Here is an 18,097-nt window from a genome sequence, read left to right as displayed (position 1 = left end):
ATTCTACTTTTTATTGAAGCTTCAGTGACCAAGGGAGGTAAATTTTGTATACAATCTATAAGAAGGTTTTTTATTTAGTCTACTTTATATTTTTTTTTTAAGTTTCTATATTTTTTAATTCTTACGGCATTTTTTCTTAAATTTTTTTGTTTAATATTCTTTTTTTTTATAATTTTTACGTGTTTCTTTTTTATTAATTTTAAGTTCTTCTTTTTCTATCAGTTTTTGTAGTTTTTAATTTTTTTTAATTAACTTTTGCTTTTTTTTTTTTGTACGTTTGTAATTTTTTAATTTTTTTATTTGAGTTTTTTTTTTTTTGTTATGCTCCTTTTTTTAATTATTTTTTTTTTTTTTTTGTATTTTTTGATTTTCTTTTTTTTGTATTTTTTTTTTTTTTTATTTTTATTGTTTTTTTTTTATTTTAATTTATCAATTTTTTTTTAATTCTTGTTTATTTTATTTTTAGTGCTTCCGGTATTTTTGATTTATTTTCTTTTTAATTTTTAGTTTTTTTTTTTTTTAGTTTTTTTAATCTTTAAAGTTTTTTTTTTTTATTTTTTTTTTTTTTTTGTGTTTCTTTGTTTTAGTTTTTTTGTTCTTTAGTTTTTTCTTAGATTAATGTTTTTTAGTATTAATTTTTTTTTTTTGGTTATTTGCTTTTGTATTTTATTTTTTAATTGTTATTTTTTTTTTATAACTTTTAATCTATTAGTAAGTCTATTATGTTTTTTAATTTTTTTCTCTTTTTTGATAATTTTTAATGTTCGTCTTCTATGTTTTAGTTTATTTCTTTTCTTATTTTTTTTTATTTGTTGTTATATTTTTTTTTTAGCTTTTTTTATATTATTTTTAATTTCTTTTTTTTGTTTTTTACCTTTTTTTTAAGTTTATCTTAGTTTTTTTTATTTTTTGATTATTTTTAATTTATTAATTTATTGATTTTATTTTTATTATATTTATTTTTTCTTATTTTTTTTTGTTCTATTTTTTTTTTTTTATGTTTTTTTTTAAGATTTCTTTATTATTTAACTGTATTACTTTTTTTTTGTTTAAGTGTATTTCTTTTTTTTGTTTTTAATTGTTTCTTTTTACTGTAAGTTTTATTTTTTTTTATATTTTTTTAACTTTTTTATTTCTTAATATGTTAGTTTTTTTTTTTATTTTTTTTTTAAGTTTTTATTTTTATTTATTTTATTTTTATGTTACTTTAATTCTTTTAACTGTGTATTAAGTTATGTTTTCTTCTTTTTTAAGGCTCTTTAGTTTAATTTTTTTGTCTTTTTTTTTTTTAAGTAGTTTTTATATTTCTGATTACGTGTCATCTCTTTTTATTTTATTTTTTTTTATTTGTAATTTTTTTTCTAAGTTTTCTTTTTTTATTTTTTTATTAAGTTTTTTTTATTTATGTATTTTTTGCTTTTATCTTTTTTATTTCTTTTTTTTTTATTTCCTAATTTTTTCTTTTTATTTGTTTAAATTAATTCTCATAAATAGTTTAGTGATTTTTTTTCTTACATGTAAATAATTTAAAATGACTTGAGTATTAATTAATATTTTTATTTCTATTATATAATTATTTTTTAAGTTTATTATTCCTAAATAGGCGTTCTCTACTTTATTATTGAAGCTTCACAGTGACCAAGGGGAGGTAAATTTTTGTATACAACTATAAGATGAAGGGGTTTATAAACTTTTTTCTTTATCCAATCATTCTTGTATTATGATCAGCACATACTTATTACAATGAATTTGAAATCGATGGGGAACAGAAAATAAGTGTCATACTCGTACAATGTATTTTAAACCTATTACTACTTGATTTACAACAAATAATAACTTTGGTACATGTTAATTTCATTATCTGCATGACCACTCGCTCTCATTAACATTTAATATTGAGAAATACTAGTAAATAACAGAAAAAGAATAATCAACAATAGTTTAAACTTAAATGATATATATATAGTTTTTTTTAATTTAGACTTTTATCAATTTTATTTGCTTTTTCCGCCTTTATAAAAGTACAGAGAAAGATAACAGTTGACATCACTTTCTCATACTCACTTTACATATGATGTATCATTTGGAAGCGGTGGTACTAATAAAAAGGTTAGGAGTCACGATCATGTAGGTTTTCTCCGGGCACGTCCGGTTTTTTCTTACTCTTAAACCTCGCGTGCTTTCATCCAGGCCATCGAAAGTGATTTGTATAAGTGGTTTAACTCGCAATCGATGTAAAATAATAATGTATTATATTTATATATAGAGATATTATACATTAAGTATTATATTGTTTTTTGAATGCCAATTATTCAATTTACCCTTTTCTTTCTTTCTTGAAAATATCACGATATTTTTTTGTATGGAGAAATGACTTGCAGTCGCGGTTTTTCACGAATTTATTTACAAGATGGCAGTTAATCTTAAGAGAAAAATGCAAAAAAACGTCGAAGCATCAGAGCAAAATATCTATAATTTCTTACTCTGGGAATCACGAAATGTTGCAATACCTTCAGCAATCCCCGGGTTTAACAACACATATTGACCCTCGGGTAGAATATCCCTATCATCCAAAATCTACATATGAAAGTGGCCTAATAGTATCGATCACCTTATAGTTAAAATATTGTTGTCGACCATGCCACATACATATAGAAAAAAATCATCCCTGCAATTTCATAATGGAATTATGATTTGAAATCTGCTTAAAATTATACCTAAAGCGGTGAATGAGTTTATACATCCAGGCAAATATTTTTAAAACTGTATTGATTTTAATAAAAAAAAAATCAGAAAAACATAATTTTACAATTGGGAAAATAGTCATACGTGCTATCAATATTAGTAAATACATAGTACATACGGTGAGAGCATGAAACATAATTGTTGTGTACATTTTTCATATCACATTTAGAAGTTGTTATATTGATTATTCTTAAAAGTAATCCTTTAGGTAATTGTACATAAACCATGAAAATCATGAATTTTACAGGTCTGTGCATAAATCTCGTGTGTTGTAATTAATAATTTACAAAATTTTAAATTTCTGTCCACAATGATGGGTTCGTTATGTCTGTCAATACATTCAATAGATTTTGTTCAGTTCCTCCTTAACAACTTGAAACGCAACGATTGAATACCCAATAGGATCGGACTATACTTCGTAAGATTTTGCGAATACTTAAAATAATACATATCAAAGCTTTCGCCCATTGGCGGCACAGACTATATAACATGCTCGACCTTTAGCCTACTCGGTGGAACCTATATAAAATCTGTATGAAATTGTAAACAAAGTTTCATCGTTATCGGATTCAAAATAATATTTAATAGTTGTTAATAGATCCAATTAAAATGTATTTGACATCAAAACAGAATAATGTTGTTCAAAAGCATTGTAACGTAATAAACAACAAAATGAATCGCTGGTCGAGGTCTACAACCGGGGGCTTTCCTCAAGGTCATGTTCAAGAATTCCATAGTTACAGTCAGTCACACACCATGCAAACACTTGTTCTATCATCCCGTACAATAAAATAAAAGTCGTGACTATGAAGAATTTAGTCTATAAGCGCGTAAGTAGACCGAAACCCGATACATACATTAAAACAATTCAGCAGCTCAACAGTCATATCATTTGATTCAACAGACTATTTCCAACAGTATACTTTCCTCGGTTGAAAATCAAATATGGCGGCTCACTCTTAGCCCCCACATCGGTCCGCTATCTCAACCATGACAACGATTATCACGTAGTCACTCTCCAGCCACAAGTTTAACCTCCATTTTGATTCAATATGGGTCTTTATTGATTCATAAATCAAAATTGGGGAATAATTATACCAGGTAATTTAAAAAACCTATATTAAAGGTTTCCTATTGTTTATATTTTTCAAATCAAAAACTGCTGCTATAACATTCCATTCAAGCAATTTCGGAACAAATATCTTCGGTCATCCTGACTTCTCGTAGTTACCTCCAATTAGCAACCATCACCGTTTTTAAATTTTGAAGTAAAAGTAGATTTTTAAAATTATAAATAATGAATTGAACAGTGTTTTTGGTATTGCAGTTTATAAGGTTGGTATGAACGCAATGGTTATACAGAAACAAAATCTAACGCCATTTCATCAATGATGAAACAAGTCCCGCCCACCTCATATCTGTTTGGTTCGACGGAATTAACCGAGCGCGGGTTTGTATTACCTTAGGGTCAGCTGTATATTGTAAGTTATTCAAAATATCTATTTTTTCTTGGCTCATGGTTATTTCATAGGTCAGAGGTCAAAGAGTGAAAATTGTCATTTTCATTGTTTAAGTCCTAATTAATTAAATACAAAAAAAAAAAAATGTAATCAGAGATATTTTTGTCATTTTTTTATGTAAAAAATTGGTTTGTGAAACTCTGTTCAGAAGGTGATGAAAATTTCAAAACGTATGCCACAGTGACCTAGTTAAGCATTTGTTCTGTTTTAGCATTTAAACCTTTTCATTATTTGTAATGAGTACCTCATTTGGACCTGGACATGACTTATTTATGATAGTTGCATCCTAAGGTCACATTGACTAGGTCACGCGCATAAGTCCTTAGGTCATATTCATTGACTGGTATCATTCCACTAACAAACGTTAAAAAAATGCACATCAGTCTTCTTGATTGCCAGTACCTTCTAATTTCATATCTTATATACCGTTATTATAAAATACTTTAATATCATCGCATCCCTTATTATGTGTTACTTTTTTTCTCACAGCAGAACGATAACTTTATTGATATGTATCATAACTTGTGTTGTATTACAGTGGCTATGTTCTCAGCCAATTATATTGAACAATTTTTTTGTTTGTTTGATTAATTAACGTCCTATTAACAGCTATGGTCATGTAAGGACGGCCTCCCATGTTTGCGGTGTGTTGCGTGTATGTTGTGCGAGGTGCGAGTTTTGGGAGACTGCGGTATATTCATGTTGTGTCTTCTTGTATAGTGGAAACTGTTGCCCTTTTATAGTGCTATATCACTGAAGCATGCCGCCGAAGACACAAGCAACACACCCCACCCGGTTCACATTATACTGACAAACGGGCCAACCAGTCGTCCTAACCCCTGTATGCTGAGCGCTAATAGCAGGAGTAGAAACAACCACTTTTAAAGACTTTGGTGTATCTCGGCAAGGGGACAGAACCCAGAGCCTTCCTCACAGGGGCGAACGCTCAACTCAAGGCCAAAAGTGAGGCGGTGCCAAGGGAGGCATTAGGAAAGATAAAGTCAGTTAGGAAGAAGAGAAAAGATAAGATCCTAAATTTAGTCGCCTTTTACGATCATGCAATAGGGGCAGCAGGTACAATTCTAATGCCCTACCTGCAGGGCCCATTGAACAAATGCAATATGTTGTCATATAGATGTTAAATATAATCCTTATACTTATTTCTTTTCTTCTGTTTTTCTTTTCATTTTTTTTATTAGGAATACACTTGATTGAATTGACGTGTCGTCGACAGGGCGAGATTGCGATATAAACTATTCTGTATTTGCATATTACAGAGTTATCTGCCCTTGCGGTTTGGTATAGATTGTGACGTCTTGTATTTGCGAACGTAACATCACATTTTTCGGAGAAAACGACGTGAATTGCTCCCACAAAATAATGACACCATAATTGATACCTAACCTCAAGGGCGCTAACTCTGTAATATACAAAGATGGAAATATGCACAAACGGACCACCAGATGTACCAGTAATTACATTGTGTTCAATGTGTAACAGAATGGCTACCGGGATGGGATGTGGTAAGGCTTTTCACATCCAATCCTACGAATATCTGAACATTGACAGTTACCCCATCCTAGTTTACTTATGAAAACACACATTTCATACGACGTATCGGGTTCACCTGGACTCCATCCGTCGAATGTGACGGGATCCCTCAGATCCCCAAACCCATTCACCATTCACCTTCTTGAGTCCAATCCACATTGTCCCCAAACCTGTAAGTATAGGAGATATGCATTCGAGTTTTAGACCCTTTTTGAGTTATTAATTTTATTATGTAAACTTATAAATTGCTTGTATAATTCTATATAACACTATATCGTTTCCTTAGGGGTAAGTTATTTTAACAGGAATTTCAAGATGACACTGGATCCCATCAAACGTAAGTCTGAGGGATACGAATTACTCCAAATGGTAAGTATGTGACAAAGAAATAATTCCAACCGTGAATTAATTGCACTCCATTGTGCTGTTCAATATTTGTCTTCTTTCATTGTCCCGTTTTACTGTTTGTGTCATATTATGTAATCGTGTTCGTTTTGTGTGCCTTGATAAAAGGGCAGATCGCCTTAAAAATTTGACATTTTTGTTTGTCCACACGATTGGAATTACTTTTTTGTCCCATATATATGTCATTTCTTTGGTAAACTTGAAATTAAGTTGATTTGATGAAAACCTATACGCATGCATCAGACTAAACCTACAGTTTTACAACTGTTTTTTTCTCTCATACTTAAACCATAGTTGTGATGTCATCTATTGTTGTTTCTGTACTTTAACTCTAGGATTATGGGACCATTACCTGAAACTGTCCTATATTGTTACCTTTTACTGTCTTATATGTGACTCAAATCCTGACGGGCCTCGATACAGTTCTTTCTCCAATATATTGTACAGTTTTCGGCTTATCTCCATAACTTACATGTGTAATACGATCTGGTCTCGGGCAATACAATCATGTCGCGTGAGACTGTGTTGCATGGCTACCCATGTGTCAACAAAATGACTATGTTCTGCGTATAATTTTGACATTGTTTCGCAAAATTGCAATAAAACGTCGAGGAATGAGAGAAAATGAGAGAAAAAAAACCTCTGTTATATGTGAATATGAAGGATAGGGATATACTCTTCCCTCGGGATCACAAATGCAATCCTCAGGGTTTTATCTTTGTGTGACCATCGGGTAGAGTATCCCTGATATTTCATATCCACATATGAAAGAGTCTTAAAGTGTTGATCTTGGCAAAATGTGAAAAATATGATCATTTCTGTCCACAGGTTTCGGCACATATTTCTCACCAGCAAGTCATGCCATTATATATACAGGTAGGGGAGCGCTTATTTCAGCGGATTCAACTTTACAAAACAAACACATCGAGTTCCTTTTACCTTGTAATGCAAATACCGGTGAGCATTTATTTTATGCAAATAGGGCATTTACAAACAACGCCACAATCTATGAGTTCATGGTATTACCTAAGGTTAGGTCCCATGCATTTACACTGTTTATCAACTAAGAACACGCAAGAAGCGATATATACATGTACAGGTATACAAAATATCACTAGTTTAAACAGGGTCTAAAACCTTAAAAGTGCACTGTATTCGTACCCAGAATGACAAAAGTTCTTGTCGAACGGGTACGTAAATCTAAAAAACCGAACGTAAAACAACTTGTAAAGGTACAACACGAGACGTCTGTACTGTGCATACTACATTGAATTGAATGGATTGGAAGATTTAAGCTACATACTACTGTCTGGCGATCAGAACATTATCAAAAAATCCGGTATGGCTTATAATACATGTATTTAATTTTTCAAATCAATATAAGTCAACGAATGTGCGCTACCGTAATAGAAGCAAACAAGAAAAAAAAAATGAATAAAAATTCGAATGTATAGATTTATGATGTGATTTTTTAAGAGAAAATTTTATTTTAAAATATGATTCTTACAAAATTCTCAAAAAATTGCATGAAGGCCAATGTCAAAGCACTGACTTAAAAGAAACCTTCATGGTTAAAGAAAATTAAAAAAAACAACAATCTAACAGTTAAAGAAATAAGATTTAAATAAAATTCGAATACATACCCTGTCTATCTACTTCCGACTTGAGGAAGTCTTGAACTTCTGCGTCGTCGATTCTAATGAGTGTCGAATTCATACTTTTGCAGATCTCCTTATGGACAAGGAAAAAGTAACAGCATAACAATTTCATTTCAATAATCAATAAAACCTGTAGGTGTAAACTTGCTATAGTAATGTTGTCTTGTCAGTAATGTCAATCAAGCATGCATACAGACTTAATGCTATAAAATTAATCCTTTGTAGTTTTGAAAAATCGTCATTAAAAAGCATACAAATATATAGAAAAAACATACAGTTAATTTCCTACATTTATGCTATTCAAATTCAAATGGATGTTATATTCTTCTCCAATCTTAAAAAAACTGATCAGAAAACCATTACCATTGTAATGGACACCATAACAAAGTCACTCAAACGACCCCCTCCATCTGCCCCCTCCCCCTCCCAAATTGCAACAATATAACAATGCAGTTGCACAATGTATGAACATCTTGGGAGAAATTTTTAATGTACTTTTATATTGGAATTCAGGGTTTCCTAAAATGTGTGCATACCTAATACAAGACTATTTTCAGAAGAAATTGATTTTGCAGTGATCATGACTGTACGGGAAATGTGAAGCTGGTGTCGAAACTAGATTATCTTCATATACATAACCATTTAAAAAGATAATGCATATTTTAGAGGCAAGGTCTTGTTTCTGTCCTAAAGCCTTAAAATCCTACCTGGTATGGGTAAAAACGCGAGAGAGAAAAAATGTTGTTGTTTTTTGTGAAAATGATCGACCCTATAACTACTATGAATTAATGTTGGTGTTTTTTAAAACACTATCTAAAGTTTGACCAATCAAATGCCCCTTTTCATCACTATGGACATGATTCATTTCAACGAGTCGAAAATCTGATAACAGGAGGTTGATCCAACGATAATCTTTCAAATCTTTATCATATTGATTAGCATCCCTTAATAACCCCATATACTCATTTTCATTGTAATCAGAGACCGAAATATTCAAACAGGAAGTTGGCCTAGCAGCCTTTTTTAAAATACCAAAAATCTTTATGAAAATATACCCCATACCTTAAAACCCCTATTGACCAATTTTCATTGAGATCGGAGACCGAAACCTAAAACAGGAAGTGGTCCTGGCGGCTATCTTCCGGCCCCGGAAAAAAAGCCTTTATGCACCACCCCACGCCCTTTATGTCTTCCAAGGATCATGATCATCGCTCTAGTGGTTTCTGAGAAAAGTGTCGGAAACCATTCCGGCGGAAGAAAGTGGAAGAAACGAAAATAATAATAACAATATTATGAAGAACCTGAACAAAAACAACATGTCCCTACACTTAGTTTGGGGGACATAACAAAAAAGATATTTTTATAATTTATACATGTATATAACGTCATATTATAAAACAATGATTCTTTACTTACATTAAGATTATTTGAGGTTATCTTTGTCTGATTATAGTAGTAACATTTCCCGTTGAAAGGCATCCAGTCAGCCGTAGGGCACACGTCAGGTAAATCAATGTCTGGAAAAACGCCATTAGATATTTTTTTATTAAATTTAGATTTTTTATTACAATTTAGAATTATTTTTTTTACAATTTAGATTTGTTAATTATAATTTAGAATTGTTTTTTTTTTATTACAATTTAGATTTTTTATTACAATTTATAAATGTTTCTTATTGCAATTTAGATTTTTTTTTTTCATATTAGTATTTCTTTTTTATTTCAATTTAGAATCGTATTTTATTACAATTTAGAATTGGATTCTATTACACTTTGGATTATGTTTAATTAAAATTAAAAAAAAATTTTATGGTAATTTAGAATGATTTTTATTGCAACTTTTTGCATAACAATATAGAATTTTTTTTTTCTATTACAATATTGAGATTTTTTATTACAATTTAGACCTGCTTTTTAATTGTAATTTTAGCATACTTTAAACTAACATATTTTCGATTATGATTAAATTTAGCATATTTCGTTGGTAATTAGAAATAATAAAATTGTTTTAAAGCATTGCTAAATGAAGTCAAACGTTAGTCTAAATCGTGGAATGAAATCACCATGAAAATAAAACTCGAAATAATAGAAATAAGGCAGAGTTATGTTTTACGGTCACTTACATTACCTGGGAATATGGACCACATATGATGCGATATCATGTTTAACGCATTTCTCAAATCCTTCTCATTTGATAGGCTTTGCCTTTGGTTGAAGTGGAAATCTTGGCCAATTAAAGTTAAGTTTGAACACAAAGCATGCGCTGTGTAGTAAACTGCGTTTTAAAAAGACGGTGTGGTTGCTGTTTGCAAAGTAGTAAGGCTCCACCATATGTGATATCTGGCTCCGATTTTTCAAAACACACATAAATCAAAAACGGACTAAGTTATTACTACATATACCTATACATTTATTATAACACAGGGTTTTCATACGCAACCATAAACTATATGCTGTATCTTTACTTAGTATATCGATATACATTTGATTGTTCCATTCATTGACCTATGCAGTATTTCATAAGCGTGAGAAGTTCTTTAAAAGAGAATCGCAGTAAATATTGCCAATATATGATCCTGATCCTTGGTCTTGACGTCCTTACCTAAGACCTGTACACACACGTGGTTTCCATCCTTCTTGTCGACACACATTTCCAGATCGGAACAGCTGTCTTGTAAACATCCCGAATTGCCCATCTGTAATCCAAGCGTGATTTGTGGATATGGTAGAATGACATTATAACATTTGGGTTTAAGACAAGGGCATCCTCTGTTTGACGTTATATCCACATTAGACTATTTCACAGTAAAACTGAAGGTGTTTTAAGAGAAACAGTTGACCAATTACCTGCCTAGAGACCTACAACTTTAAAGCCATATAATGTATCGTACATCGAATCTTTTGATGATAATCAAAAATTCAAACATATTCAGTTTTGCTTTGATATAGTCCATGGTTAATATAACGACAGTGATAGTAACCCCTTGAATGTTGTGATGATTCAAGTTTTGATTAAACTGATTCAGATACTGAACTCCTGGGCTTTTTCTAGTTGATAGTACAGCAGATACAAGTCTTAATGATGTCCCATAGACCATATGTTTAGATTGCATTATTAAAACTGCAGGCTCAAAGACACTATCGTTTGTTATAACAGGCTGATTTTACAACACAGGACGACCATTTTTTCTTTTTTAAAATAAGTTTAATTCTGCTCTCACTACAAAATGATCCAGCAAATCGGCGATAAAGAAAAACATCTATCCCCAAATCAATATTTTGGGGAATTCGAAGGTCCTTTGTTCATTTAGTGGAAAATTAAGGATGGCCACTGGAGGCCTAAGTGTGCCCACTGTGATCTGAAAAGTACAGCTCATAGGTACCACGTGCTTATCAGTTGAAAAACACATGACACTTTCATACGTTTTGCTTGGGTAGAATGACTAACTACGCATCCTTCAATTTTGACGTTGAATTTTGTATTCGTGTACTTAGATTCTATAATGTACAGTTTTATAATGAAATCGTTACCTTGAACAGATTGAACAAAAATGCATTTGCTGAAAAATATTTGTAACAAAGTGAAAGTTATGCAAGTTTGTGCTGAAAATTAAAAATAATTAAATGTGGAAAATAGTATGAGTATCTTTCATCAGCGAGAGGATGATATAGTCTTATTTACATGCCAATGATCTATTATTTATTGATTTTATTTTTTAAATACGCATTTACGTACATGGAATATATATGGCACTTTAATAAACCATTTTATTGTTGTTTCTTTATTTACTTACCGGCACATCCTGTACGTAAACTAGTGACCTCATGTTCCCTTCTTCAGGAGCTACCATCATCAGATCACAGGTAAGCTGTTCACGGTCGTGGTGGATTTTCACACACAGGCGGTATCGCTTACACATTCTCATACATTGTGCCACCCCAATGATTTCCAAATGAAGAAATGATTTGTAATAGGCATTTGATTCCAGGTCGACATGTTCATTTCTGGCACAAAAACCAGTAACGAAGGAAACTGGTCTTAGTAATATAATAACTGTAATCAAAATTATATTGGAGGATACCCTTAGCATGACTTCACATGGACTCAACTTCACATAATACGCTAAATATTCGAAGACAACATCTTCCTTCGAGTAGTATTAAGTTTATAGCATACCAACACCAGCACCTCTATAAATCGATCAGCTATTATGATTTGTGATTAGCCGCATTCCTAAATTATTAACTATGGTCTGTTGAAATACACAAATATGCAATTCAATAACATTGTTTTGTGTAAGCAATGACAACTAACCGACCGCAAGGCCGTATGTAGCCACGCCCCAGTGCTCTTACACGCACGTGTTTCCAGTCAATGTTGGGGCATTTGTATTAGCTTACACAAAGCAAAATCAAGTTCACGTGCGGTACCCGGCTGTTCCATCACGTTGCTACATAGAATATAAACGTGATGCCTATTTGGTCCGTACAATGACAATAAGCCTGAAAGATGTCCCCAGGTTATTGACAAAAAATAGGTACAATACAACCCAATAAAGGTAATAGAAAAAAACATTAATTTTCGTTTTTCTTTTTAACCATAAACTCTAATTTCTGTTTGTCCGATTTTTTTTCCTCGTACCTCCATGAAGAAAACAATCGGTGAATGACGCGAAAACCGGACATTATCGTGACGTCACATTTTTTTCATTCACCTATGATATTACCATTGTCCCATATCGATATGTTTATAAAATTAAAAAGAACACTACCTTTCAGAAATGGCTCTTAACTTTTAGTATGGAAATGTAAAACGAGGTCGAAGTCGCAAACTTTTTTAAGCTTATCGTTAATGCTATACGCATCTTGACATTCTAAATAATTAACTTAAATAAATTAAATGTTAATTTTCATAACGCTGCTCGTATTAAGTGCACTAGGATTACAGAACCAGGTGTCTCGGAAATTTAGGCATTTACTGTTTCATCGACAGGCTTACAAAAAGATCAGATATCTGGTGTAGCTAAAAAGTAAAATGAGGCGGCATGAGTGTATTGCCCTGGACCAGCCAGTATTACATCCGTAGGTATGATAGAAAAACCAGTACTACATACGTTGGTATGAGAGGAAAACCGATATTACACCTGTAGGTATAAGATATAAACCAATGTTACATCCATAAGTGTGAAAGAGATAAACCAGTGTTACACGATCCACAAAGACTGTATGATATAGCAATGCCTTGCCCACTCATCATGTGAGGAGAATATCAGCGGAGGTTTTACTCTGTAGGCTAACAGAGGTCAATTCTGTAATATCTACTAACACCGATTCGAAGGTAGCAACATATGATTATATAGCGTTATCTTTGCAAAGAAGAATTATTTATCTTCATATTATCAGTATCGCAATTGTAATTTATGTTTAAATGTCTCATTAAAGTCCTTTTAAAATCTTTTACAAAATATCGTATGCTCAAACGCAATAAATGAGACAACATTGTAATTATGAATGGATTCCGGATATTGTTAACAAGTGCATGTTCATGTATGCATATCACACGTAACTAATGCGTCCTATGCAATTGTATGGGTTATACAGGAAGTTTTTAAACAAAGGTCCAGCGTTCAAAATTAACGCTGACCGTCTGCCCATGGACCTGTAACTTTATATTCGGGCAGACAATTTTCACTTTTTGCAGTAGAATTATAGAAAGGTCGAAGTTCAAATTGTGCAAAACAAATTTTCGTAATATTATGGTTTTCAATCTGTTCTGTTGAATGCCTATGATACGAATCCAGATATGAAGAATATTTTGGTAGTAAAACTCTTACTTTGCAAGTAATTATATAGACTACCACAGGCGTTTGGCTCTATTGACATCTCCCTCTCTCTATAGGCCTATATATGATACAGTGTTTCAAGGTCTTTCACTCGGCCGTCCTTGCAACACTACCCAATTTCAGAAAAGAGTTAATAATTAATAAAAATCGTATAACATGAGACAATGGGAATGCTCTCCATCGACAGCCAGATAAAGAATCTTTAATTTGAAACAATATATATATCATGCCGGCCGTATTAATGTCACTAGGTATCCAGAGACATCAGAAAACAGCAAGATTTCAATTGGTCGGACACTGGTGTCCTCCAATAAACACACCGGGCTCTAATGGGTAGCTCAAAAACCACGGCATACCAACATTTCAGCTTCATAAGAATGAAAGTTAAGTAGAAAAGAAACTTACCGGTATGTTAGTGTATATAATCCAGCCCTTGGGCATTACCGATTGAAAAAAAATGTATATCTAGCCGCCATGTTAGTGTGTGTGTAGTACATTTGTTTTCTAGGCGTTGATTGGTCAATAAGTTGTCGAGCGCCAATCAACGCCGAGAAAACAAATGTACTAAACACATACTTATATGGCGGCTAAAGACACGATATTTTCAATCGGAAATTTCAAAAGGCTATTTTGGACATATAGATGGTATTTAGACATGAACTAACTGACCGGTAAGTGTGTTTTCTACCAAACTGTCATTCTTATTAATCTGAGGAGTTACATGCAGTGGTTTTAGAGCTAACCATCAGAGCCCTGACGTGTTTATCGGAGGACACCACATGTATAGTGTCCGACCAGTTTAAATCTGGCTGTTTTCCGATGGCTCTGAATACCTAAGGACGTTTATACGGCATGCTATATAATGTATCATACCCAAACTAAAGATGAATTATCTGGCTGTCGATTCCATTGTCACATCTGATACGGTTTGTTAATAATCCTATTTTTTTCTGAAATCGGGAAGTGTTATATGGACGGCAGAGTTACAGACCATGACACATTATTACATAAATAAAGAGAGAAAAATGTGTATAGAGCCAAACGCCTGTGAAACTACAAGGATGAATTGTAACCTTGTTATTACCATTAACTTTCAGTCAGGACTATTAACTTTTAGGGTCAGCCGGTTCGTAGGACCAGCAGGAAAAAAATCCATTAGGGACAACACAGCATAAGTCTGAATTAACTTTTTCGTAAATACTTGCATTCCTAGAAATGTAGAACGATATTTGAGAATATCTGAAATATACGTATTTGTACAAATAACAAAGTTATTGACAACTCACGAGGAAAATGATCTTTATTGGAAAATTGGTCAAAAGTAACAAGTCAATAGTAACAGGAATAATCTAATAGTGTTACATTTTATTAGCCATTTGCGTCACTACAAAAAGCAGAGTGGGGTTTTTTTTCAGAGAAAAATAAGTTTCAAGATAATCTAGTCTACTTTTTAGTACAGCTTCAGTCTTAACTTTACAGCTATAAGATTACAGCTTACTTTATTAACTCATTTAGTTTGAACTTTTTTCTTTTATTATCAGGATGTATTTGTTACAATGAATTTGAAATCGATTGGAAACAGAAACAAGTGTCATACTCGTACTATGTATTTCAACATATTACCATTTCATTTACAACAAATAATTACTTTGTTAATGTTAATTCCATTCTTGGCGCACAATCTCTCACTTTTATTAATTTGATATTGAGACATACTAGTAAATAACAGAAAAATAATCAACAATAGATTGAACTTAAATAATGTTTTTGGTTCATTTAAACATTTGATGGCATGAAATATAACATCATTTTAAACGTTTAAATTTTTTTGTCAATTGCAGAAAAATCTTAGAAAATACAATCATGTCGCCTGAAACTGTAATGCATGACTACCCATGCAATGCAGCCTCGTGACGTCACAGCGTCGACAAAATGACTATTTTTGTGAAACTTAAATAGACTAAGTTTACGTTAAAACAACGGGAGTTGCGTTAAAGAGATGTATGGAGAAATGACCCAGCCGCTTTTTTTGCAAATTTATTTCAAAATAGCGGCTAATCTTATTAGAACAATTATAATGAAACATCGAGGTATGAAAGAAAATTACACTTTCATATGAGGATAGAAGAATAGGGATATTCTATTCTCGAGATCACAAAAGCCTGTGGTTTTACAATATTTTGTCACCCTCGAGTAGAATATCCCTATCATTCATATCCACATATGAAAGAGTCTTATAACATCGACAACATTCTGTTAAGGAATGCTTGGTGTCTTAGACCACATCACATATATATAATAACCATGCCTGAAATTTCATAATGGACTGATGAGTCATTGATTTAGAAGAGTCTAAATACATCTTCACGGGTGAATGAGTTTATGCACATTTCAATGCTGTATTGATTTCAATGGAAAAAAAATGAAAAAATATTTCCGTACTATTTACATGACATCGTCCATATATATAACTAAGCTAGTTCAGTTACCAAATTTTGTCTGGATTCCATGGATTCGATATGTCATAAACGTATTTCAAAAATAAACAAGGAATCAGTTTTAATGACTCCCCATCTTTTTTTTATTCTAATCTTATGATAATTACTGCCAAAATAATTATATTAACAATTTAAGGAAGTGAAATGATTACATTGTTTTTAGGAATTCTTTAAACATTCCTGCAGGCATGTTTCCATCTATACATAAATTTGCACATTAATCATGAAATTCAAGAATTTAACAGTAAGATTGTGCACAAAGCTTAATCTGTAACTAATGTTTACAAGGCATTATACGTGTTCGTCTGTCCATTTAAATGATTTCATAGTTAATTCATCAAACTTGCTGGCTTTCAATACATTACCGAATACAAAATAACATTTCAAACCTTCCACCCTGTGAGTTATGACACATATAACAATCGCGCCATTCCATCACTGATGGAAACAATAGTTCCGCACAAACGTTGTCAAGTATCACATGGTACGTGTATTGGTCCCATTGTATATATGCTAATACACTATGTACTTTAAATCAAAAGCACATATAAAAAATACTAATTTATTTAAGGATTATTTTGCGTTTACGCAATTTACCTCGTGCTCCCGTGTCAACTACCAATAATACATTAAAAATAAATGTGTTTTATTGTATGTCTCCAATTGTCTCGTACATGTGTTATTTGTAAAGATTGGCATGTATTTTTGTGGAATGTCAAAGGAACTCCGCCAATGTTTAAAGGTATTCATACGCACCGAATCGAGTCACGTTCTGCAGTCAGGTTATTGGGAAATAAACAGATTAGCCCAAACATAGATTATCGATACAGAAACAGTGGCAATTGTAAATATTTAAGAATAAACGATAAGGAAAAACATCTTGTTCCTTCTAATTACCGTCTTACTGTTAGTCACCTAACTTTCACGAGTTACAAATGTTCGCGTAATTTCACGACAAATCTCAAGAGCGAATTTGAAAGTCTCACGAATAATTTATCGAATGTTGTTTAAAATGAATCAATCTATTCGCGAATTCGTTTAAAATATTGAGATACAAAATACAGTATATGCGAAATATAACTAGATACCTGTAACAGTAATTGACCTTAGCTTTATGGTCATTCGTGACAAACATGTATAACGGTACATATTCTCGCGATAATCTTTTTAGCACTTTTTGTGAAAATATTATTGCGCTACAATGTAATTGTGCTAATTGTGTATAGTTTATATAGCCGTTATGGTCATTTTACTATCATGTTCATAATCAATTTGCTCTAAAATTTGCTTTCGGCAAAATAAGTCTGTTTCCTGTTGTATGATTCTCCATCTTGCATATGATTGTCTCATCCTTCATCGGAAACTGTTTGGGTTGGAACTCCGATTGAAAATATATATGCTAAGTCGTTAATGCCATATAATACTATAAAGTGTAGCTCGTCACTGCCATAGTGTAGTATATATGGGAGCTCGTTAGTTCCATATTGTAATATATATGGTAACTCGTTAGTTCCATATTGCAATATATATAGTAGTTCGTAAGTGCCATTTGGTACTGAGCCTATGGTTGGCCGTTAGTGTCATATAGTAATATCATATTCTCGCGCTGACAACTAATATTAAAGTCGACAACATAAGATCGCGACAAGTTGACGGCGACAAAGCGACAATTTGATGGCGACATGGCGATATCATCACCGTCGAGTTTTGATAAAGTCCATTTGATTTGATTTATTGGAAAAATTTGTGAAACAACACTAATTAAAATGAAATTTGCACACCAGTCTTCTTATTATCAGTACCTTTCGTCATTTATATCTTATTAACTCATGTATTTTAAAGACTACAATATCATTGCATCTGTTTTTATGTGATACA

General features: G+C 32.0%; 1 protein-coding gene across 1 annotated transcript; it reads right to left on the bottom strand.

The window, feature by feature from the left end:
- Positions 1-7,636: 7,636 nt before the first annotated feature.
- LOC138336330 (uncharacterized) lies at positions 7,637-12,388 on the bottom strand. Its single transcript, XM_069285773.1, has 4 exons — positions 11,673-12,388; positions 10,481-10,574; positions 9,296-9,396; positions 7,637-7,952 (listed from the first exon to the last, which is right to left on the bottom strand). Exons 1-4 carry the CDS (start codon positions 11,967-11,969, stop codon positions 7,842-7,844), a joined length of 603 nt encoding a protein of 200 aa, XP_069141874.1. The 5' UTR covers positions 11,970-12,388; the 3' UTR covers positions 7,637-7,841.
- Between the last annotated feature and the right edge of the window lie 5,709 nt (positions 12,389-18,097).

The sequence above is a fragment of the Argopecten irradians genome, chromosome 12 (genome assembly GCF_041381155.1).
Source record: "Argopecten irradians isolate NY chromosome 12, Ai_NY, whole genome shotgun sequence".
In the NCBI taxonomy this organism is placed as follows: Eukaryota; Metazoa; Mollusca; class Bivalvia; order Pectinida; family Pectinidae; genus Argopecten; species Argopecten irradians.
This window is presented reverse-complemented; position numbering and strand designations above follow the sequence as displayed.

Bases quoted from the DNA above. Each gene is read 5' to 3' on its own strand.
- LOC138336330 (XM_069285773.1), bottom strand. From the start codon at position 11,969: ATGCTAAGGGTATCCTCCAATATAATTTTGATTACAGTTATTATATTA. The intron at 9,397-10,480 runs GTAAGGACGTCA...GCGTTTTTCCAG, and splicing joins CGTGTGTGTACAGGTCTTAG to ACATTGATTTACCTGACGTG. The intron at 7,953-9,295 runs GTAAGTAAAGAA...CTTGTCCATAAG, and splicing joins TAACCTCAAATAATCTTAAT to GAGATCTGCAAAAGTATGAA.